Source organism: Drosophila grimshawi, unplaced genomic scaffold, assembly GCF_018153295.1.
Source record: "Drosophila grimshawi isolate 15287-2541.00 unplaced genomic scaffold, ASM1815329v1 contig_44, whole genome shotgun sequence".
Classification (NCBI taxonomy): domain Eukaryota; kingdom Metazoa; phylum Arthropoda; class Insecta; order Diptera; family Drosophilidae; genus Drosophila; species Drosophila grimshawi.
The window spans coordinates 16,340,891-16,365,014 of record NW_025063240.1 but is presented as its reverse complement, the minus strand read 5'-3'; the positions used below and the strand labels follow the sequence as shown (position 1 = coordinate 16,365,014).

Below are 24,124 nucleotides of genomic sequence, written 5' to 3'. Positions count from 1 at the left end.
CAGTTTGGTCACTCTAAATCCCAAAAAAAAAATACTAAAACCACTTACAGTAATTTTTTAATCTGACTTATTATTAAAAAATAAATGTTTTAAACTATGTATTTTAAAATACATAAATTACAATCTTCAAACCACCCCCAAAATAATTATAGATATAAATAAATGTTGATGTAAATATATTTGTAAATTATTAATGGTACCTTATAGCTTCTAGAACATTACAAGTTCAACCATTTACAGCACTGTCAGTGGAAACGGTGCAACACTGAGTTCACAACCGGAAGAGGTAGCCCTGGGGACTAGAAGGCTCTAGAAGCGTCTAGAAGTTTCATAGCATTTGTGTGCACCCTCTATAAAAGCAGCAGCAAGCCATTGCCGGCTTGTCAGTATAGAAGAAAATTTCGTGCGGTGAGCGTCTGTTTAAGGACAAAAAACAAAGCGAAAAAGTGATTTTTATTTTCTGCCCAAAGAAAACTGAATACATATTGTTTCTAAAGTTTATTCTGTGAAAAATTATACAAGGTAAGCATTGTATATATATATATATATATATACTGAGTAGAAAGTGCATTAAAAAGTAATTGCAAAATTTAGTGGTGTGCGTGCGGTTTCGCGTGTGGGGAGGAAACGTTCTTGACACAATTCCTTGTTATATCGATTGTAGAAACATCTAGAAATTACTGCCTAACTCTAATTGCATATGTTTCATTTATAATTTCACAACTTTGCCACTTTTTCATTGATAAATAAATGAGTAATTCTTAAATTAAAAGTATGCGGTTGAGTCACGCTCGCATTTTATGCCGGCTAATATAAAATTTGGCGAAATTTCTGGAATATACCCGTTAATTAGCATGAATTCACCTTTGACCTAAATTACAATTTTGCACTACATACATACGTGCATAAATACGTATACATACGATAGGTTCATTTGTGCAGAAGTCTTGCATTGCACGTGCTGCTTACAGCAGCTGCCTTTGGCTCATTCTCTCTCGCGCATGCAAAATGTGCCCAAAATGTGCTTGTCGATTTTTCTTCTCTACCCTGTTCTAGAAAATCCATGTCCTGCAATTGCATTTGGGTTTGGTAAGGGATTGCGCCAAGTGGTGTTTTCTAGAAATTATTGATAGTGACAATTTGTTGGCGGGGCAATCTATTTTTTTTATTTTCAATTTTCCAAAAATGTCCAGTGATGTACAGACATGCATAGTTAAGCAGTGTGTACATACATGCACATTTACCAGTGTGTACATCATTTGTACACAGACATGCACACGAGAGTGAGCGAGAGCGAGTAAGCAGCACATGCGAATATTCATAGTAAAGAGAGAGGGTTAAAGCAAATGGCGTAATGAAAGCGGGTCCAAAATACTCCTCTTGCTCTCTCTCTTTCTCACGCTGTATATCTATATGAATTGAATGCAAATTACTATATGCATTCCACAAATTGTCATTTTGCAGATGCCAGAAGAAACGGAGACTTTCGCATTCCAGGCTGAGATTGCTCAGCTGATGTCGTTGATCATCAACACATTCTATTCGAACAAGGAGATCTTTTTGCGTGAATTGATTTCGAATGCGTCCGATGCCCTCGACAAGATCCGCTATGAATCGCTGACGGATCCCAGCAAACTTGACTCCGGCAAGGAGCTGTATATCAAGCTCATCCCCAATAAGACCGCTGGCACATTGACCATCATCGATACTGGCATCGGTATGACCAAATCCGATTTGGTCAATAACTTGGGCACCATTGCCAAGTCGGGCACCAAGGCATTCATGGAGGCGTTGCAGGCTGGCGCCGATATTTCCATGATTGGTCAATTTGGTGTCGGTTTCTATTCGGCCTATTTGGTGGCTGATCGCGTCACGGTCACCTCCAAGAACAACGATGATGAACAGTATATCTGGGAGTCGTCTGCCGGTGGCTCGTTCACTGTTCGTGCCGATAACTCGGAACCATTGGGCCGCGGCACCAAAATTGTGCTGTACATCAAGGAGGATCAGACCGATTACCTCGAGGAGAGCAAGATTAAGGAGATCGTGAACAAGCACTCGCAGTTCATTGGTTATCCCATCAAGTTGCTGGTGGAGAAGGAGCGCGAGAAGGAGGTCAGCGACGATGAGGCCGAGGATGAGAAGAAGGAGGGCGAAGAGAAGAAGGAGATGGACACCGATGAGCCTAAGATCGAGGATTTGGGCGAGGATACCGACACCACCACCAAGAAGAAGAAGACCATCAAGGAGAAATACACCGAAGATGAGGAGCTTAACAAGACGAAGCCCATCTGGACACGCAATCCCGATGATATCTCGCAGGAGGAATACGGAGAGTTCTACAAGTCCTTGACCAACGACTGGGAGGATCATTTGGCCGTCAAGCATTTCTCCGTCGAGGGTCAGTTGGAGTTCCGTGCCCTGTTATTCATTCCCCGACGCACACCCTTCGATCTTTTTGAGAACCAGAAGAAGCGGAACAACATCAAGCTGTATGTGCGTCGCGTCTTCATCATGGACAACTGCGAGGATCTCATTCCCGAGTACTTGAACTTCATGAAGGGTGTTGTTGACTCCGAGGATCTGCCATTGAACATCTCCCGTGAGATGTTGCAGCAGAACAAGGTGCTCAAGGTCATCCGCAAGAATCTAGTCAAGAAGACCATGGAGCTGATCGAGGAGCTCACCGAGGACAAGGAGAACTACAAGAAGTTCTACGATCAGTTCAGCAAGAACCTCAAGCTGGGCGTCCACGAGGATAGCAACAATCGTGCTAAGCTCGCCGATTTCTTGCGCTTCCACACCTCCGCGTCTGGCGATGATTACTGCTCTTTGTCCGACTATGTGTCGCGCATGAAGGAGAACCAGAAGCACATCTACTTCATCACCGGTGAGACCAAGGATCAGGTCAGCAACTCGTCGTTTGTGGAGCGTGTCAAGGCACGTGGCTTTGAGGTCGTCTACATGACCGAACCCATTGACGAGTATGTCATTCAGCATCTTAAGGAGTACAAGGGCAAACAGCTGGTGTCCGTCACCAAGGAGGGTCTCGAACTGCCCGAAGATGAGGCCGAGAAGAAGAAACGCGAGGAGGACAAGGCCAAATTCGAGAGCCTCTGCAAACTGATGAAATCCATTCTCGACAACAAAGTCGAAAAGGTTGTTGTCTCCAATCGTCTGGTGGATTCACCCTGCTGCATTGTCACCTCGCAGTTTGGCTGGTCCGCTAACATGGAGCGCATCATGAAGGCGCAGGCATTGCGTGACACCTCCACCATGGGTTACATGGCCGGCAAGAAGCATTTGGAGATCAATCCGGATCATCCGATTGTGGAGACACTGCGCCAGAAGGCTGATGCCGATAAGAACGATAAGGCCGTCAAGGATCTGGTCATTCTGTTGTTCGAGACATCGCTGCTCTCGTCCGGCTTCTCCCTGGACAGCCCCCAGGTGCATGCCAGCCGCATTTATCGCATGATCAAGCTGGGCCTTGGCATCGACGAGGATGAGCCAATGACCACTGAGGATGCTCAGAGTGCTGGCGATGCTCCTTCTCTCGTCGAGGACACCGAGGATGCTTCCCACATGGAGGAGGTCGATTAAGCACACAATCCATCACCACCTCCTTTCTCAGCTCATACATGTACCACTCGCCCACGCCATCATCACCCATCACTCTCCAGCTACCCAAATTACATAGAAACTAGAAACATATTTCATAAAATACCAAACAAAAAAAATTGCCGATTATGTTATGTGTAACAGAATGGAGCTCTGTAAAATGTTTCAGTTAAAATTTGTGTTAACATTTTGTCGCGTTGTAGGCGACAATAATACGCTTAAAACTCACCACACATAACCGTAATTTTAGTACCATCATATATATTTTGAGCAGTTGTTTGTAAGAAAATTATAATTTAGAATCCAAGTAATTTATGGCATTTGCAAAAACAAAGACTACATATGCGCTAGCTATATAAAAATACATATGTAATAAGTTTGGATGATCGGATGATAAACATAAACATATATCTAATAAACAAGCAAGATGTGTTTAAAAATCAATAAATAGTGCGTTTTTTATTTGCCAATATAAATTTCGTTATAACTCAGATTCTTTGCGCAGCAACTGTTCGATAGCTTCCACGGTAGAGACGCCTTTGGTAATGAGTATCAGTTTGTTTTTAGAACGGGAGCCTTTGTCCAGAGACACATCGCTTTTGCGTAGCCCTAGTACTTTCGACAGGAATTTCACCAGTTCGGCGTTGGCTTCGCCTTCGCTGGGCGGAGCGGCGATCTGAACACCGACGCCTTCCAGTCCGATGTCGGTGATGCCATTTTGTTTGGCGCCGGGCTTGGCCAGTATTTTAATGACAATATTGCCGCTCTTGTCCAGTGTGACCGGTGTGTTGGCTGCAACTGGTGTAACTGCTGTATTGGCAGCAGCAGCTGCTGTTTTTGATTTTCCCTTGTTTTTTGACATGATTTGTAAATAGGCTGATGTGAAAATGCTGCGCATAAGTGTGCTAGTTTTACAAATTGTTTATTACGTTTACATTTATTGAAAAATACTTCAACTCTTAACATTCGTTTACATTCACAAATCCAAAGCAATCAGCTGCTTGCTCTATTTATCGAGACGTGCTTTTCGCAACAATTTCCAAAAGCATCGACAGGGCGATATCTATTTCAGCGATAGGAATCGATATCAACTTATATATAATTTGCATCACTAACTTTAATTCGTTCTCCCTACAGGACTTCGCCATTTGAATTTTGCGTGCGACTAGCACAAGGAAAATACGCTTAATGCAAAGAAAATAAAGCACACTTCGTGTTATTCCTCCTCTGAAAGCAAACATTTAATTGTTGTGTGCACTCGCTAAATTTATTGCTAATTAAGATGGCACAGGATATGCCAACTTTCAAGTGCATTTTGGTCGGCGATGGCGGAACCGGCAAAACGACGTTCGTCAAACGCCATTTATCCGGCGAATTTGAGAAGAAATATGTGGCCACTCTGGGAGTCGAGGTGCATCCATTGGTGTTTCACACCAATCGCGGCGCAATACGTTTCAATGTGTGGGACACTGCCGGACAGGAGAAATTTGGTGGTCTGCGCGACGGCTATTATATTCAGGGACAATCAGCTGTCATTATGTTCGATGTGACGTCACGAGTCACATACAAAAATGTACCCAACTGGCATCGAGATTTGGTGCGCGTTTGCGATAACATTCCGATTGTGCTGTGTGGCAACAAAGTCGATATCAAGGATCGCAAGGTAAAGGCCAAGTCGATTGTGTTTCATCGCAAGAAAAATTTACAGTATTACGATATATCGGCAAAATCGAATTACAACTTTGAGAAACCGTTCCTTTGGCTCGCCCGCAAACTGGTGGGTGATGCGAATTTAGAGTTTGTGGCAATGCCGGCGTTGCTGCCTCCAGACGTCAAAATGGACACAGACTGGCAGCTGCAAATCGAACGAGATTTGCAGGAGGCTCAGGCGACCGCCTTGCCCGACGACGATGAGGATCTCTAAGCGAAAGGCTTACAATACGAAAAAAGATTTAAAATACATAAACAAGAAATGGGATCGACAGGGTGAACAAGCTAATTGTTATCATGTCAGAAGCAAAAACCGCCGCGCCAGTAAATAATATAAGCAACACACAAACACATACATTAAAATGTATATTCGATTTAAGCAAACACATTCAGCAACAAAACACTCTTAGAGTAAATAAAGCTCTAAAAATATCAAAGCAATTTTATTTGACGAAAATAAGAATGAACGATTCAAATTGGAAAGTGTAATGTCCATATTAGAGATGCCGCCTACCAGGGCTGCATTATAATTTTAAGAAACGAGATATGCAACAGTTAATGAAGTATTTTGGGGTATATTAATTTCCCTTGTATATAGTAACATTTGGCACTTAAAGAAAAAAACAGTATTATTTGTAGGTAAAAAAATTATCATATATATTCATCAGTGTATTTACTCATAGTTTTTTGTAATCGTCCTCGTACCCGAAAACAATGCTTTAACGTTTATGCACATTTTCGATTGCTGCCAAAGCATTTCAAAATGCATTTCAACTATAAGTTTTTTGTGCTAGTGCCTCAACAGAGCAGATCAGCAAAATAAGTAATTAGTTTTTGAGCGCGGAGCGGTTCGCAGGAATGCTTTAACAATATAGGCGCACTTATTATTCGGTTCTTGTAAGCTTAATAATTAATAAAAAATACAAATAGATGGACTTATATTCTGCATATCGTATATCAAAATGCAGGCATGCAATTCAGTGATCTCTGGAAAGCCCTGAAAAGCCATGTTGGAGCTGGAATCAGTTACGAGGGTTCATTTTTTGGGAAAAAGACGTCAGACCTGTGGTTCGTGTGTGTATGTGTGTTGCTTATATAACTTTAAATTTTGTTTTTGTTTTTAAGTTTACGCAGCTCGAATCGATTGGATTATTTGGAAAATCGCAGATCCGCACACAACAAAAATGAACAACGCCAATAGCCAGGGCCCAACCGGATATTGTCCTTCTTTCGCTTTCTGCAAAAAGAATAAAAACATTTATAAGAAACTGGAAGCAACATTAATTGGAAAGACTATTGGAGATCCACAGCTAAACATCAGTTCTAGAAGCAGCGATAACATTAATGTCAACTCACACACACTTGCAAACATGCACACACAGGCAACAACAACAACAGCAAAACCAATGACGGCGTGGCACTTTTCGCTGTTATTGGTTTTGATTCTTGTTGACGCGTGCAAATGACGTTATCTGCATTCTGCACTTGCTGATTATACACACAAACAAATTTGCCAAAATTTCAGTTTTTTTTTGCACCTACCGAGGATTTGGGTACATTGCCACGCATCGTCACATATTTGCTAGCCTTTTCGTTGGCGACGCGCATTCTCTGTGGTGGAGCCATTTTGTGTTGTTGATGCTGGTGTTGGATGTGTTGTTGGCACAGGATGCACTAAAAATATTTAGAAAATTAAAATACAGCTTGTAAATACAATTGTCTTAACATTTTACGCTCACACGCAGAAGCGAGCTGTTTTACCTGCGTTCAGCCCGAAAATAACAAAACGAATGTGAAAGTAGCACGCAGTACGACACGTATAAAGTAGCCGAAGACAGACTGACTGACAGTTCGTGCGTGCTTGTGTTTGACAGCTAACTATCGGCAGGGTAGCATGTGCATGCGTCGATGACGATCACGATGACGATAACGCGCTTACGTACACAGCCACAGCTGATTGCTAACTGCATTTTTATTTACATCCTTAATCGTACAAATTTGCAGCAATTTTTGACAACAGAGCAACATACTCAAATTCGTGCACCGAGCGCAACGAGAACGCAATATCCTCTCGCAGTGATTTACTAGCGACAAGCGAGACGTGTGTGTAAGAGAGAGAGAGCAAGTTGTGTCCGTAGTGTGCGGGGAGAGAATTAACATAAATTTGACACACACAAAGCTATGACGATTGATGGCACTACTCTGCCGTCGGAGTTGCTCGTGATACCACAACCGCTGATTGGTTTTTGTGGCCTGGACATCGCACGCCAGAGTGTCCACAAATCAATTTGGGATGCATTCAGCGGCACTCTGCAACGCAAGCCAGCGGATCGGGATAGAGATCGGGCAGCTGTGCAATACAAACTACTGCCGCCGAACTATGAGTTCCCAGTGGCGAAGCCGAAGCGTGCCTCCTACGAATGGTATCATCCCAAGGGCATACTGAAGCGCAACTGGATGCTTAAGCATCTGCATGTGTTGCCATCAGTTGTTGTTCTCTTCCAAGACATTGAGTGGAACGACAGCCAGTGGACAGAGAAACAGGTGCAATGTGCGGCCATTTGGCAGGCACTGAAGAATGCTCTGCAGGAGCGTAATACACGTCTGTGCCTGGTACTGCTGCAGAAGGCGGCTCCACTGCCTCCCGGCGAGGATATGCTGGCCGCTGAGCGTGCGGCAAGTTTGACAGCGGCCTGTGGAATAACCAGCAAAATGTTGTTCATATTGCCGCACACGGAACATCTGATGGGTTATACGCTGCGCTTGGAATCGGCTTTCTTCGACATGACCCAATCTTACTATGCGCTCATGTCCAAGCGCATTCGAGCCCATCGTGACCAGCTGTCGGCGGCACACACAACTCTCAAGATACGCCATCAATTCAAGCTGGCCTTCGTCGCCGAAATGCGACAGGAATTTAGTCCGGCACAAAAGTAAGCAAAATGAAATTTAACCCAAAGAAAAATTCATTAATTCTTTTTGAGCAGACACTATTATCAGGCCTATGGCAACTTGGATGAGATACGCATCACTGATGCTAATTGCATGGAGATCAAAACAATTGCAGGCTTCCTCAATTACAAGATGTGTCGGCTCATGTTTAAGCTGAAAACGCCCAGGGATTCGATCAATCAATTCATTATACACATTGAAAAGTACAAAAGTTGTGTGGGCTTCAAGGATTTGGCATTCGAGCATTATGCCTGGCTAAGTACGCAGTAAGCGACACACTCAATTCACTCAATAAAGACTATTGATACTCTTGCCAGAGAATATTTGATATATTTTTGATACATAAATATTTTAACATGTCGATAAATGGCACGGGTATTTAAGTATTTGGCTCCTCCTCAAGATTAATCTAATTGTTTATTTTAGGCACTCTGTTTTTGCGGAGCTCTTCTGTGAGGCGATCAAGAATGGTTTGCCCGCTCTGCAGACTCAGCATCCGGGCATTTATTATCAGAAGGCCGCTGAGTATGTGATTAAGCGACGCGAGGCCGCTCAACAGGCCAGCGAAACTCTCTTAACGGACGTTACTCCGGGTCAGACGCCATCAAATTTGTACACCGAATTCTTTGGCATACGGGCGTTGAAGACGGGCGATCCTGTGGCCGAGCAGCAGGTTAATGTGCAGTTGTGCGAGCTGGAACGCAATTTTAATCACTCGGCGGCAATTATTGCGCTGCTGAGTCAGGCGATGGCTCAGTTTAAGATCTACAAGTGTTTGAGATTCCGCAAGAAACTTGCCATCGACATGGCTGAGGAGTATCTGCGAAGTGGGGATCACGCCAAGGCACTCACGTGAGCAACTTATCACTTATCGAATGTCCATTGTATTTAAACTACGTCCCCTTTTTACAGTCTTTACTCGCTAATGCTCCCCGACTATCGTCAGGAGAAATGGTCGACCATATTCAGTGATGTTCTCCTGAAGACGCTTCGCTGTGCGTTGCTCTCTGCCTCCGTCACGGATTATATTGCCTGCAGCATTGAGGCGCTCTCGCTACGCCATCATGGCGAGCAAAAGGAGCGCGTTCTGCTACTGGAGAATCTATGGCAGGTATTTCAGAGTGTGCCGCCACTGCCACAAGCGCAATTGACGCCTGAGATTCATGCGCTGTGGAGTAATTCGTTGGCCAGTGTGAAATCACCAATTCAAATCGATTTAGATAAGGTCAGCGATGTTCTCGAGCTATACGCCACATTCCAACAGATTCAGCTGAATAACAACGATGTGCTCCAGCTGCAACTCATAGTGCGGTAAATTAGAAATTCAAATGCCTAATAATTGATATTAGGTACTAAATGTCCAATTCTTGCAGCGTTATCACCGATGTGCCGCTGCGCATACGCAGCTTTCATGTGCTGCTCGCCGATGCGAGCAATCCGCAGAATACAAGCTACAAGCTGGAGGCACTCAAATATTTGTGCTTCTCCGATCTGCTGCATCTGCGTGCTGCCCAGCAGCAACAGCAGCAGGCTCAACTATTAGAGCCGAAGGCCTATGAGAAGAATATGAGGCTGGAGCCAGGCTGTTACTATCAACTCATGTGCAGCACGGAGGCGCATCAGTTCAATGAGAATACTCAGTTACGCATTGTGCGCATGGAGGCGCTCATGGGCACCGATCAAGTGGGTGCATTGCTCACATGCAGCGCTAACTATGTACGCCAGTCATTCCGGTATCATACGCGCACTCGCGATCTGGACGATAATCTGACAATCAATCCGATTTGCTATATTGCGCCCACGTAGGTCAAAACGCTTCGTACCGGAAGCTATCAAGATTTTTATTGCACGCAGGCTTGGCTTCATGTAACGCTCCGTTGAACTTCACATTTATTGCAGCTTCCATTTGAACACGCAAACGAACCTTGGTCATGTGACGATGATGAACGGTGATCCAACAACTGCAACAACAATGCTGGTCAATGAATACTATCCAGTTGTGACCACGATTAGCAATCCGTATAATGTCTATCTACAGAATGTTTATGTGCACATTAGCGTTCCTCTCGAGCTGCGCAATAGCGGTAAGTGGCATGGGGCAACTATTGTATCTCAAATCTATTATGATATGTGGAAAGAAAACCACAATATCTGTAGTTATAAGTATATTCTTTATTTGATCGTTGTTTCAAAAGTGGCGCCAATTCTGCTCGATGTTTTCTTAGCACTCGATCAGCAGCGCTGCTGGGCACACTTCTTAATATCGATTAACACTGTTGCTTAACATATTAGGTGAATGGTCACACATGCAAATACAACATTGATTAGTTAACATTATGACGGTTATATTTGAATCAGCTATGCTTATGGGTAAGGACTCGTTTTGCTATATTATTGCTAAGATTCCCATCAAAATTCTTGTTAAGTACTTCTACTACTTCTTTTAGTCTGCAGCTTTAATTTTGATCTAAAGAGGTTTCTGTATCGCTAGCATTCCAAATTATTTCGTTCATTTCCTTATTAAGAATTCCAATACCTTTATTTTTCTACAAGGCTAAAGCTTTATCGATAAAACTTCTCACGGTCTTGACACTTGTATAGACACCAGGATAATTGCGCCGGCCACAACCCAATCCCCAAGAGACAATGCCGCACAGTTGATTTTGATAGACAGCCGGTCCACCCGAGTCGCCCTCGCAGGCATCCTTGACACCCGGACCGGCGGCACAGAACATGGTGGTGCCAATCGTTCCACGCAGCTTATACTGATCCATGCAGCTCTTGCGAGTAATTAGCGCCACCTCAACGCTACGCACTTGCTGTGAGACACGATTGCTTTTCTCTGCTGTCTTGCCCCAGCCGGAGACCCTAATCAGATTGCCTGCCTCCCAGCTGGAGTTGCACAGCGCAATCGTCTCAATATTCGCACCGACTAGCGGCGACTGCAACTTCAGCACAGCCACGTCCGAGTGCAGGGTGCGTATATTGTAGGCCTTGGGTGTATATACCTTTGCCACATTGCGTCGCACACCGGCAGTGGCATCCGTTAGCCGTGTGGCACCACCAACCACCTGCAATCGGCTGGCAGACACACCCTTCACACAATGTGCGGCCGTCACGACATGGGTGGGCGTGATCAGTGAGCCGCCACAAATGAAGTTGCCACCTATGCGCAAATTGACTAAATAGGGCACTGCGCTAATATCCACCGGTGTGCCGCCAAGAATACGTGCATTCCCCGCCTCGTTATTGCCGGCCTTGCCGTTGGCTGTGCGTAGCTGAAGGAGGAGGAGGAGCATAAGCAGCACCAGCAGCGACGACTCCGTTTGCATTGGTTATCAGTCAAAACAACAGACGTCGATGTTGCCGCACATGGCGTCAAATATTTGCTCCAAAGCCCTGCTGTTGCCCGACGCGTTTCCTAGCCGTTTCACTTGCCACTTGTGCAAACAGAACAGTTACCAACAGTGTTTAAGCCACAACCACAACCCTAACCGGTTCCAGCTCCGCGTTGGCTCGCGCGTTTGTTTGCACGGCTTTTATAAGCGCCCCCTTTATGATGAGGAAATATAATTGCTACATTGTCATAGATTCGAAATGGGTAAAGAGGGTATAATGATTTGTTGCCAAAGTATGTAACAGCCATAACAAAAAAAATATATATATAAAGTGTATATATTCTTGGTCAGGGTGAAATGCCGAGTTGATATAGCCATGTCCGTCTACAAGTGCTAGGGACTTCAAATAATGAAATATAAGTTCTTGTATATCACGCGCTGCTCAAGTTTATTTCGATACATCGATAACGATCTCCGTTTTGCAAGTATCGATATATATCGATTCCCGATAGCAATAAAAGCCACAATTTAAAAGGCAGAGGCTTCTAATAAAACTAAAATAGAGTTGGTTCAGTTGGTATATTCATAGTCGCGCTCACTTCGACTACAGCATTCTTACTTGTTTTATTGTGCAAATAATAATAGTTATTTTTAGTATATATCATTTGGTGATACAAAAGATAACTAAATATAACTGACTCTGTTTATTTAATTGTTTTGACCTTGCCGTCATTAAAACTTTCATCATTTTCAATTTTCGGGCATAAATTGTGGGATTAACTCGATCATCCAGCATTGATACCTAAATCGGCTTTACTGCTGCACAAAAGTCAACGACTCGTATATATATATATATATATATATTATCTTATATTATATATGTTCACTAATTAGTTATTGCTTTTGCGCGGAGTAATTATTTTAATGATAGAAGAATCAGTTGTAAATAATTGAGCAATCACTGATGACATAAATGATATATATTTCCGATCAAGTTATTAGGTAAAGTTATAGTTAATGATTGTAATTTTTATAAGGAATTGATGGAGTCAATTAAAATAGAGATTATCAAATAGGATTTGAAGCATCGTTTTAACTTCTTAGCTTTCTCAGTGTTTGATCAACAAAATTTCGCACACGATTGCTGGCCACATTGGTGTAGACACCCGGATAGGCAGCTCGAGCGCAACCGAATCCCCATGAGACAATGCCGCACACTTCGCCACGATAGACGAGCGGACCGCCCGAGTCACCGGAACAGGAGTCCCTGATGCCCCGCACTGCGGCGCAGAGCATGGAATCGCTGATCTGTGCCTGGCCAGCGTACGCTTGTTGACATTCCCGTTGGGGCACGACTCGTACCAGCGTTGTGCGCACCTGAGCCGCCGGTTCGCGACTTTCCTCATTCCTGACACCCCAGCCACTGATCCGCACATACGCATTGCTGCCGGGTGCAGTTCGGCAGGGCGCAATTGTCGTCACTTGGCCGGCGGAGAGGTGAATCCGCGACGATAGCTGCAATATGGCCACATCCATGTCAAAGTTACCCGGGTCATAGCTGGGCGCAATGTGAAATTGAGCAACATTTCGGACGACTGGTGCCGCCGCCTCCAATCGGCTGGCGCCCGCATGGACAGTGTAATCCTTGGCCTCTGCCCCATAGACACAATGTGCGGCACTTAGCACACAGCTAGGCGAGAGCAGTGATCCTCCGCAGATGAATTTGCCACCCTGACGCAAGTACACCAAATATGGCACCTGCCTAATACTCGTCTCCTGGCCACCAACTATGCGTTGTCCACCGGCAGCATCGAGCACACAGAGCAGAGCATAACACAACCATAACCAGATCATGGCGTGCCCAGACTGAGATAACACCCCGTGCACCAATTTGTGGTTGCAATTTTGTAAACGCATTAACTGAACAACAGTAACAATCTCTGCAATTATATGCAACTAACTATTTCAATGGATTTCACCTCGACAAAATAATTATTTATTTTGTGGACTATAATAATACAAATATAGCAGGAATAGAAAGAGTTGAATCAAAATTGAAGCTGAAAAAACAGCATTACTATCGATCTATAAATTGCAGAATGAAGTGGTGGACAGCGAGGAGTCCCTAACAGGACCAGAACCGTTTTCTGGTATAGGAAGAGACACAATCCGCTTGGAACATAGGAACGAAGAAATGCATAGAGCTGGCCAGAGGCACCATTTCCTTATAAACGCCTATAATTAAAAACAAAAAGAAGAAAGAAGAATACTTTCCGGTCACTTGCCAGGACATTGCAGACTAAGATGTCATCTAACTAAAGCAGTTCTGTCAAAATGAGGAAGCATGAGGATTAGGTTGTGTTGTCTTTGCCAGAAGAAGTTACAGTAACTTAGGGAAACCCTCAACCCGACGATGATTCTTTGAGTCATGCAGGAATAAGGAGTGATGGGAGAGCTGTTGCCTCAGAATGGGGCACAATAGATCTAACAGTTCTCAATGCAATAATAATATAAATCGATTGAATCGAAAGGAAACTTGAAGCATTGAAAACAATATTTATTGATGCAACTCTGAAGTGGACCACTAAACTCACTCAACAACAAGTTGGAAGCTTAAGGATTAATCCACATGCATTAGCAATACAGCCCGACGACGTTCTTCAAGAACCATGTTATCGAAGTGCTGCTGAGACGTGTGTAGACGCCCGGGTAGCCTCTGCCACAACTATAACCCCAGGAGACGATGCCAACTGTGCGTCCGTTATAGACAATGGGACCACCCGAGTCTCCCTGACACGCATCGGTGGCATTTGGACCCGAGGCGCAAAACATGTTCGGTGTGATGTTGTAACCCGATAATCTCATCACTTGGGCACATTTCCATTGCGGCACCAGACTGACATTTGCTGTCTTCAGGCATTGATTCCAGTTTGGTTCATTATCTGTTCTTGTATTGCCCCAGCCCATTACCGTTAGATTGGCCGAGTCGGGCAGCTCGTTGTAGTCAATGGGCAGGATAGTTGCATTGCTGGTTACATCGAAGGGTTGTCGCAACTTAATCACCGCAATATCCGAGTCCAGATTGCATTGCGGACAGTATTGGGGAGATACCCAGGCATACCAGGCTTGGCGTACTTGCGCCCCCGAAATGGAATCGCCCAGACACTGTTGCTGGGCATGCACAAAGAGATCGTCGACGTTTCGGTTCTGCAGGCAGTGGGCCGCCGTTAGCACACAACTGGGCGAAATGAGTGTGCCGCCGCAACGGAACGTCCCGTGACGACGCAGATTCACCACGAATCCATAATCAGCAACTGGTGACGTTTTGCCACCAAAGATTTTGCCCAAAAATTCGCTGGGCACGGCGATGACCTGAGACACCTGTAACAGTGCCAGCCACTGTAAGAGTTTTAACCACATTTTTGACAGAAGGGCGCCGAGAATTGTGGTCTCTTTTATAGTTACAGACAGAACGTCAACATTCCCCAGCTAATTGAGTGCAGATAAGCTTACTTTTCAGCTAACTAGGTTATTGGTACTGTGGAAAGAAATGACTTCTTACTGTCAATTCTTAGGGTATGCTGGAAATGGTGTTGGGTATGCTACCGGTTCGTGTTATTTTTTTACTAATTTATTTCATGAAAAATGCGTGGTTTATATACAAAATTCTTATACGATAATCTTTGCTTAGAGCTAGTTATTCTATTTACATTTGACCCAAACAGTCAATCCTTATCAATGCTTTAGCATGCCTTAATATTTTCTAATTTACGACGCTGCGTATGACAACATCTGCTTACTTCAGGCTACCAATGGGTCGGGTGCATATTTGTTGATTCTGGTTTGATTCAGTGATTCTATATGCTATCAGCAGCGTACGATTTTCTGCTTTCCAAGAAATCATACAGGTACTACAAACAAAATTGTGGTATACAATAGCTTAGGAATACTCTGCCATGATGTCCAGGAACCATCGTCTTATCACTGGCACACTGGTGTAGACGCCCGGCTCGAGGGTGGCGCACTCATTGCCAAAGGACACAATGCCGATGAGTTCGCCGCGATAGACCATCGGACCGCCGGAGTCACCATCGCAAGAATCGCGTTGAAATGGCTTTCCCGCACACACCATGGAACGTGTAATCTGCCACTGGCCAGTGCCACTCAGCAGTGCCGCATCCCGGTTCATGGTGCGCCTATTAAAATTGGGCGCCACTTGGATCGAACTAACGGACCGTCGAACACCATCTGAGCCATTCTGTCTCGTTGTGCCACCGATCACAACAAAATTGCTAGCACTGCTGCCATCCACGCAATGTGCTGCCGTCAACACCCAATTTTGATTGACTAATGTTCCTCCACAGACGCCATCAGGCTGGAGCACCTGCACCAGTTGTGGCATCGATGTTATCGACACATTTGAGCCACCATTTATGCGTGGCGTTCTGCCACCAATAATACGAGCGGTTGCCTGATTCCTTCGCCGATTGCGTCGTTGATTCAACTGATTCCTGTTCCGGTTCACCTTGTTGCCATTGCTATTGACCTTCAGCTCGATTCACCCGCCCGCCAATCGCAATGCGTGGCCGTAGTCGATTCCTGCCGCGGACAGCTACTCCTTGATGGGAAAGCTGTTGCCTCAGAATGGGGCACAATAGATCTAACAGTTCGCAGTGCAATAATAATATAAATCGATTGAATCGAAAGGAAACTTGAAGCATTGAAAACAATATTTATTAATGCAACTCTAAAGTGGACCACTAAACTCACTCAACAACAACTTGAAAGCTTAAGGATTAATCCACATGCATTAGCAATGCTGCTCGACGAAGCTCTTCAGGAACCAAGTCATCGAAGTGCTGCTGAGACGTGTGTAGACGCCCGGGTAGCCACTGCCACAACCAAAGCCCCAGGAGACGATGCCAACTGTGCGTCCGTTATAGACAATGGGACCACCCGAGTCTCCCTGACACGCATCGGTGGCATTTGGACCCAAGGCGCACAACATGTTCGGTGTGATTTCGGCAAATGAACTCATGATTTGGGCGCATTCCCGTTGCGGTACCAGATTGACCTTGGCTGTCTGCAGGCATTGATTCCAGTTTGGTTCATACTGATTTCTCGTATTGCCCCAGCCCATTACCGTTAGATTGGCCGAGTCGGGCAGCTCGTTGTAGTCAATGGGCAGGATAGTCGCATTGCCGGCTATATCGAAGGGTTGTCGCAGCTTAATCACCGCAATATCCGAGTCCAGATTGCATTGCGGACAGTAATGTGGAGATACCCAGGCATACCAGGCTTGGCGCACATGCGCCGCCGAACTGGAATCGCCCAGACACTGTTGCTGGGCATGCACAAAGAGATCGTCGACATGCTCGTGTCGGTTCTCCAGGCAGTGGGCCGCCGTTAGCACACAACTGGACGAGATGAGAGTGCCGCCGCAACGAAACATCCCGCGACGACGCAGATTCACCATGAATCCATAATCAGCAACTGGTGACGTTTTGCCACCAAAGATTTTGCCCAAAAGTTCGCTGGGCACGGCGATGACCTGAAACACCTGTACCAGTGCCAGCCACTGTAAGAGTTTTAACCACATTTTTGACAGAAGAGCGCCGAGAATTGTGGTCTCTTTTATAGTTACAGACAGATCATCAACATTCCCCAGCTAATTGAGTGCAGATAAGCTTAATTTTCAACTAACTAGTTTATTGGCACTACAAACAAAAATGTGGTATACAATAGCTTAGGAATACTCTGCCATGATGTCCAGGAACCATCGTCTTATCACTGGCACACTGGTGTAGACGCCCGGCTCGAGGGTGGCGCACTCATTGCCAAAGGACACAATGCCGATGAGTTCGCCGCGATAGACCATCGGACCGCCGGAGTCACCATCGCAAGAATCGCGTTGAAATGACTTTCCCGCACACACCATGGAACGTGTAATCTGCCACTGGCCACTGTATGCCTCACGACAGGCGCCATTTGGCCACAGGGGCAACGTGACGCTGTGCACCACGCGAGCTGTTTGGCGCGAATCGCGACTTGTGGCGCCCCAGCCAGACACTCGGACCAGACTGCCAGGCGGTGCCGGCTGGAACGCTAATCGAATAGTTGCCACATTTGGGCCGACCATGTCCTGATTGAGATATAATGCGGCCACATCCATGTGCATTGTATTCATTCGGAACTGGCGCGGCACGGCCAAGAAGGTCACTGAACGCTGGATGCCATTCTGAGCACCCTGCTCTGAGGTACCGCCATAGACGCGAAGACTGTTGGTCGGCACGTTGTGGACGCAGTGCGCCGCTGAGATGACCCAACGTTTGGTTATCAAGGATCCACCACAGATTGCATCATTTGACAACACCTGCACCAAATACTTCAAATGGCTAATTCTCGCCACGTGGCCACCAATAATGCGAGGCTCTGCCATCCTCTCCTGGCTGCCAATGACCAGAAAAACGCTGGCTATGAGTAGGAGTGCCAAGAGCTGTTGTGATTGCAGCATGTTCAGGAAATGAGGAAAAACTGATGGATTTGGGGAAGTGGAACAAGCGCTTTTATACGTTTGCCTCGGATATCAACAAATCTGAGCTGAAAAGCGTATCAACATTTGCACAATTGTTTCTAATGGATAGTTTTCGGGCGTGTTTCTCTTGGTTAAAACTAACAAACTAATATTGGCTTTTTGCCTGACACTCTAAGAGAATGTTTCCAAATAAGAGAAGTCTTTAAGCACGAAAAGATACTCGCAAGTAGAAGAGATAGAAGTGAATCCCTTAAATTTTCTTAAATTATTCATAATTTATTTATATTTTAGATAGTTTAAAAAAATATCCCAACCAGTAAATTTCATTACTTGTTTCTGAATTTTAGAAAGGTTTTTTTTTAAATAATAGTTTGCATTTCAACTTTTCTTAATAATAGAAAATATTTCTGAAAAATATAAAAACATTTCGGGAATTGTCCATTTAGGGCAAGCTTCACTAATATTTATAAATGTTCTTTCTTAAATCTATAAATTACTTCTCAAATTAAATATAAATTACTTCTTCTAAATCAAGAAAAACTTTCTACTTTTCCAAGCGATTGCTATATATCTGGGTACTTTTTTCCTTTGTGAAAGTTATTTACTGATCGGTCAGAAACTTCCCTGTTTGGAATTGCTCATAATAAGAATTAAGCGTGGCAACATAATAACAAAACTTTTATTTATCTAAGTACATTAGACATTAGTTGGCTATGGTTCTTGAGATCCATGGCCGTAGCCTGGCCACATTGGTGTAGACACCGGGATAACGTGCTCTAGCGCAGCCAATGCCGTGGGACACGATGCCCACGACTCGACCGTTGCGGTACAGTCCGGAACCAGAGTCACCATAGCATGTATCCCTATTCCGGGCACTGGCACAGAACATATACCGGGTGGTTGGTGACGTGTTCCGATAGGCACGCCGGCACCGCCGCTGACTTCTCACAAAGAGCTGCACTGTACGCAGATTTGTGACAGCATTGCCGTTTTCCCGGGTGGCGCCCCAACCACCGGTTCTTACCCTGACGCCCGCTCGTGGCAATCTTTGAGCGACTGGCATCGGTCGGATATTTGGGCCCGTCATTGGTGAACTGAGCCTCAGCAGTGCCGCATCTCGGTTCATGGTGCGCCTATTAAAATTGGGCGCCACTTGGATCGAACTCACGGACCGTCGAACACCATCTGAGCCATTCTGTCTCGATGTGCCACCGATCACAACAAAATTGCTAGCACTGCTGCCATCCACGCAATGTGCTGCCGTCAACACCCAATTTTGATTGACTAATGTTCCTCCACAGACGCCATCAGGCTGGAGCACCTGCACCAGTTGTGGCATCGATGTTATCGACACATTTGAGCCACCATTTATGCGTGGCCTTCTGCCACCAATAATACGAGCGGTTGCCTGATTCCTTCGCCGATTGCGTCGTTGATTCAACTGATTCCTGTTCCGGTTCACCTTGTTGCCATTGCTATTGACCTTCATAATTCGTGCCTGGGCTTGCGGACGTCTCGCAATGCGTGCCCGTAGTCGATTCCTGCCTCGGACAGCTACTCCTGTGCGTCGTTGATTTAACTGATTCCTGTTCCGGTTCATAATTCGTGCCCGATTCCTGCCGCGGACGGCTACTCCGTTGCGTCTCTGTCGCCGATTATTTCGTCGCTGCGCATCAGCCAACTCACCGAGCAGCAGTGCGAGTAGAAAGACCAAACACAACCAACGTAATCGCATCTCGATAGTGAATTGTCTATGCGAATCAACCAGAATACCGCTTTTATGCTATCCCAATTGCCAAAATAACACATTTTGGTGATGTGTGCGACAACTGTTCAAATAGTTGTCTACAAAAGAAAGACAGGCTTTCCAGAGGCTCATGAATAGGCCAAATGTTGGGCCTTGTATCAGAGCTGATGACGTGCTGCACTGCGTTAAAAACAACAGTCAAATGCGTCAAAAACATGCGCAATTAAGAACGTAAACAGGGCTGAGTGAAAAGGGTTCCAAGGAAAACGGATGCAGCCAGAAGAAGTCTTGGCTTTTAGCGTGGCATATATCTAGTCTTGATATTGCTGGATAAGCATCCTCAATCTTTAAGACTATTTAGTTCTTTGTTTATGCCATTTTATATTCCGATAAATCCTTGCAGTATAATGATCTCAGAATTTCGCTTGTGTAAATAGAAACGAACATCGAACTTCAAATCATTTTTATTAACCTTGACTGTTGTGTTTGCAATTTGTATAAATTGCGATGGCGCAAGAATTGTTTACTTAAAATAGGTTATTGTACAGCACACACAGCAGCCTAAGTAAACTTAAATGTTTTGATAATTCCGAGCGCTACACGCAAAAAAATGAATGAGGTATTACTTTAAGCTTTAGTAAATTCACACATATAAATATTTATATTATATATATTATATGACGTTGCTGATCAATTAACAATTGAGTTAACTGCGTAACTATTTGCTACTATTTGCGTATAATAATTCCGAGCAATATGCTGGGTATCTCCCCGTCGAAAACTCTCGAATTTATCGATTTTAATACTCATTGGCTTAACTCGAATTCAAAGTGCTAAAACGAGATTGGTCAGTAGCAATATCTGTCCATGTTAAAGGCTATCCAGTCGTGCAGATGCGCCACACTGGTGTAGACCCCTGGACTATCCGCACGGGCACAACGATTCGCCCTGCCCCAGGAGACAATGCCCACCAGCTGACCATCGGCGTTAACTGCCGGTCCGCCAGAGTCCGCATGGCAGGCATCCTTGTGTCCGGCCACCGAGGCGCAATACATACTGTCCGTTAGATTCCGATAGCCGGCGTACAGCTGCTGGCACTGCTGTTGCGGCAGAACCATCACCTGGACGCTGTGCAGCTGATTGGGCAGCTGAATCGAGCGCTCGTCCGTCAATCCCCAGCCGGAGATGCGGACATAGCTACCGGCTCGAGGTGGTTGCCTGGCCACGCGTATGGTTCCGATCTGTGGTCCCTGCAACGGATTCAGCAGTTGCAGCAGCGCCACATCGTTATCCAGTGTGGTGCGATTATAGCCCCTGGGCAGCAGTACACGTTGCACATGGCGGCCATTGCGTATATCCCTCAAATAGGTGACGCCACCACGAACCACATAATCCGTCGGCTTTTGGTGCTCCTCCTCCGGCAGGCAGTGAGCGGCGGTGAGCACGCAGCGCGGCGTCACCAAAGATCCCCCGCAATGAAGTTGACCGCGTCGACGTATATTCACAATATGCGGCTGACTATTCACCTCGATGCGCTCGCCGCCAACAACGCGTGGCATCCGCAAACGCAAACGATGCCCCTTCTCATCATTCCCCTTTAGGGACAAACAGCTGCCCAGTAAGAGTAGCAATAATAGTGAACTGGAGCGCATCTTGAGCTGGTCGTGGCTATGATTCGACTGTCGCGCGCGACCCAACTGCATCCACTATTTATGTGCGCGGAAGGCCATTACTAACCTTACCCAACCAACAAATGGGGCTCCTCATATTTGTACATTTGTATTACATTCATAGCAGGCACGTAAAACAGCTGTTCTGCTGCAAACAACACTGTTTACACTGACAGCATTGAACTTGCCCAGCATCCACAAAATCCACAAGTTGCTTCATGTAACGCTTAACAGAATCCACAAGTTGGTACTTGGTAATATTTAAATACTGTTCCCATCATGCATTATGTTTATTTGTTCGTTGTACCAAAATTATTTTTACTCTCTTTGAGTAAATGTACCCAAAAGTGAACCGCGTTTTAAAAGCAATACCTATTTGATTATGTATTAATATCTTTATTTAAACTGCATTTAAATTTAGAAGAACGATTCTTGAGATCGCTTAAAATTTCCCAGTGCCATTGCTCCGTCAATATTTAACAACACCCTGATAAAAAAATTAGAAAATCGCAATACATTTGGCTTCTAGTGAAACTGAACTTAAATATAAAGTTTATTTGTTTAAATCAGTGTTTTTCTTTTCTTAATAGCAGGGAACATTTTTCTAAAATTTAGAAAAAATAGAAATAGCTCAACGATTCAGAAATGCATTTCTTTATAATTTTTTTCATTTAAATGAAATACATTTTTATTACAATTATAATTTACAGTTTTTCTCACCACGGATGTTTCGGCCGGTCGCCAAAAGTTGCACGCCCAAATCCAGATCGATGTGGGTGAACTTTCCGCCCATGGTAGCAATACGGCTACCTACTACATCTTCAGCTTGGTGGAGACAGAGATCAAATTGCAGCAGCGGCTCAGCTACACGTTAGATGTGGATCGCAGTGGCGGAGGAGGAGGAGGAGGCGTCGCTACCAATATCGGGCCCATCACAACGCCCAACAACAGTGCGGAGACAACGCCGGAGCATGTCAAAACTGTTGTGAGCAGCAGCAGCCTGGCGGCAATATCACCCGTACAGATCGAGTACCTGGACGATACGAGGTTGCGCAAGTCGCGTGAGGACATCCTCACCGTGCGCTGCTCCGGTGACTTTAAGTTCAGCGCACGATTCTACACCCTAAATCGACGGCCACTGAGCCAGGTGTATCGTGGCGAGAACTTTCTGCTGCGCGCCAATACGGAGGTGCTGGCCGTGGATGAGCTCGAGATACTCGATAGCTTCTTCATATGTGTAAGTTGAGTCTGCACTGATTCCTGTTTGATTATACTAATTCCCATCCTTCTTTCTCGACAGGATCACAATTTAGTGCAATCGAACTACAGTTTTAAGCGCAAGAAGTATACGAACAAGTACAGAGCCGGCGATCAGCTGGAGAGTGTGATTGTGCTGCGCACGAATGCCTCGCTGCAGGATTGGTCGACCGCACGGGATCTGGAGCGCTCCAAGTCCGATGAGAGTGTCCCGAGTAAATTCGTAAGTCGCCAGCAAAAGACACAGCATCAAACGTGTGGTCACATTGGAGATGCACCGCTGCAGCAGCCGCCAAGTGCAGCGATGAGTAAAAGTCTATTGGCCAAGATTCCCACAACGATGACCATCATCAATAATAATCCGACCCAGCAGCAACTGAGCAACTCAATGCATTCCGACGATGGCAAACTGAACATCACGGGTCCCGATGATGGTGCCGCAGTGTTGCCGGCCACTGGCCCGGATGCGCCCAAGAGCATGCGTGTCATATTCAATAAAGCACTGGACGCAGTGCAGGTCACCGGTCATTGTCGTGGCTTCATCAAAGGCGTTTATACGCTGGACGCAGTGGCATCGACATCGGTATCAGCACCGTTGAACCCTCCTAAATTTGGCATCTTTTGCATACGCTGGCGACGCGCCGGTGCCAAGGAGGAGAACGAATCCAAGTTTATTATAAGTGGCCTTGATATTGCGGAGCCGCCGCTAAACATCTACTGCACCATCGAGGAGAAGATGTTCGTTAAAATGCCGATGGCCTTTAAGGTGGTGCTCAAGAATCCCACAATGCATGTGCTGCATATGATTGCCACGTTGGCCATCAGCAAATCGGATAACTTTATCTGCTCCGGCCATAAGCAGGTGATTGATTGATTGATTGACTGTCTATGATTGATTGTTTAGATAATGACGATTTTAATTTTACTTTTAGCTGGATATATCCATAATGGCCTATGATGAGAAGGAGCTGGTCTACAATTTGTATCCGCTGCAAGTGGGCTGGCAGGAGTTGCCAGTGCTGACTCTCGAGTACAATACGAAAGCCGATCCGCAGAAGAATGATAGCCAGAATGCGCTGCTCGATGAGCTGGTGCAGAGAGCGCTGCCCAAACGCGTCTTTGTGCTGGTGAGTCGAATCCCCCCAAAAAGAATCCCGAGTATTTCTCTCTTAACTAAACTGAATTTCTGTTTCTTTCTCTTTTAGCCACCATTGAAGCAGCTGACCAAGTAAATGTGTTATGTGTAAAAGAGTTGAGCAATTCAAGTTCATAGTTAATTTAAGTGTTTTAAAGT

General features: G+C 45.2%; 10 protein-coding genes across 10 annotated transcripts; 3 read left to right on the top strand and 7 right to left on the bottom strand.

The window, feature by feature from the left end:
- The first annotated feature begins 277 nt into the window (after positions 1–277).
- LOC6558329 (heat shock protein 83) lies at positions 278–4,069 on the top strand. Its single transcript, XM_001983964.2, has 2 exons — positions 278–522; positions 1,465–4,069. Exon 2 carries the CDS (start codon positions 1,465–1,467, stop codon positions 3,601–3,603), a length of 2,139 nt encoding a protein of 712 aa, XP_001984000.1. The 5' UTR covers positions 278–522; the 3' UTR covers positions 3,604–4,069.
- LOC6558323 (UPF0235 protein C15orf40 homolog) lies at positions 4,054–4,519 on the bottom strand. The gene has a single exon (XM_001983965.3). It carries the CDS (start codon positions 4,517–4,519, stop codon positions 4,103–4,105), a length of 417 nt encoding a protein of 138 aa, XP_001984001.2. The 3' UTR covers positions 4,054–4,102.
- A 161-nt stretch (positions 4,520–4,680) lies between these two features.
- Positions 4,681–5,768, top strand: LOC6558317 (GTP-binding nuclear protein Ran). Its single transcript, XM_001983966.2, has one exon. The coding sequence runs from the start codon at positions 4,904–4,906 to the stop codon at positions 5,543–5,545; it is 642 nt and encodes a 213-aa protein (XP_001984002.1). The 5' UTR covers positions 4,681–4,903; the 3' UTR covers positions 5,546–5,768.
- A 390-nt stretch (positions 5,769–6,158) lies between these two features.
- On the bottom strand, positions 6,159–7,158 carry LOC6558309 (stress-associated endoplasmic reticulum protein 2). The gene is made up of 3 exons (XM_001983967.3): positions 7,093–7,158; positions 6,874–7,005; positions 6,159–6,568 (listed from the first exon to the last, which is right to left on the bottom strand). The coding sequence occupies exons 2-3, from the start codon at positions 6,955–6,957 to the stop codon at positions 6,458–6,460; spliced, it is 195 nt and encodes a 64-aa protein (XP_001984003.1). The 5' UTR covers positions 6,958–7,005; positions 7,093–7,158; the 3' UTR covers positions 6,159–6,457.
- A 105-nt stretch (positions 7,159–7,263) lies between these two features.
- On the top strand, positions 7,264–24,108 carry LOC6558300 (trafficking protein particle complex subunit 11). Its single transcript, XM_001983968.3, has 10 exons — positions 7,264–8,264; positions 8,319–8,549; positions 8,710–9,135; positions 9,196–9,594; positions 9,657–10,085; positions 10,183–10,367; positions 22,284–22,810; positions 22,874–23,692; positions 23,763–23,957; positions 24,036–24,108. The coding sequence occupies exons 1-10, from the start codon at positions 7,513–7,515 to the stop codon at positions 24,060–24,062; spliced, it is 3,990 nt and encodes a 1,329-aa protein (XP_001984004.1). The 5' UTR covers positions 7,264–7,512; the 3' UTR covers positions 24,063–24,108.
- LOC6558298 (seminase) lies at positions 10,460–11,762 on the bottom strand. Its single transcript, XM_001983969.2, has one exon. It carries the CDS (start codon positions 11,613–11,615, stop codon positions 10,830–10,832), a length of 786 nt encoding a protein of 261 aa, XP_001984005.1. The 5' UTR covers positions 11,616–11,762; the 3' UTR covers positions 10,460–10,829.
- LOC6558291 (trypsin-1) lies at positions 12,612–13,491 on the bottom strand. Its single transcript, XM_001983970.2, has one exon. The coding sequence runs from the start codon at positions 13,473–13,475 to the stop codon at positions 12,714–12,716; it is 762 nt and encodes a 253-aa protein (XP_001984006.1). The 5' UTR covers positions 13,476–13,491; the 3' UTR covers positions 12,612–12,713.
- On the bottom strand, positions 14,158–15,201 carry LOC6558289 (trypsin beta). The gene has a single exon (XM_001983971.2). It carries the CDS (start codon positions 15,039–15,041, stop codon positions 14,256–14,258), a length of 786 nt encoding a protein of 261 aa, XP_001984007.1. The 5' UTR covers positions 15,042–15,201; the 3' UTR covers positions 14,158–14,255.
- On the bottom strand, positions 16,334–17,235 carry LOC6558279 (chymotrypsin-1). The gene has a single exon (XM_001983973.2). It carries the CDS (start codon positions 17,218–17,220, stop codon positions 16,432–16,434), a length of 789 nt encoding a protein of 262 aa, XP_001984009.1. The 5' UTR covers positions 17,221–17,235; the 3' UTR covers positions 16,334–16,431.
- LOC6558253 (trypsin alpha-3) lies at positions 20,723–21,555 on the bottom strand. The gene has a single exon (XM_001983976.2). The coding sequence runs from the start codon at positions 21,553–21,555 to the stop codon at positions 20,752–20,754; it is 804 nt and encodes a 267-aa protein (XP_001984012.1). The 3' UTR covers positions 20,723–20,751.
- Positions 24,109–24,124: the final 16 nt, after the last annotated feature.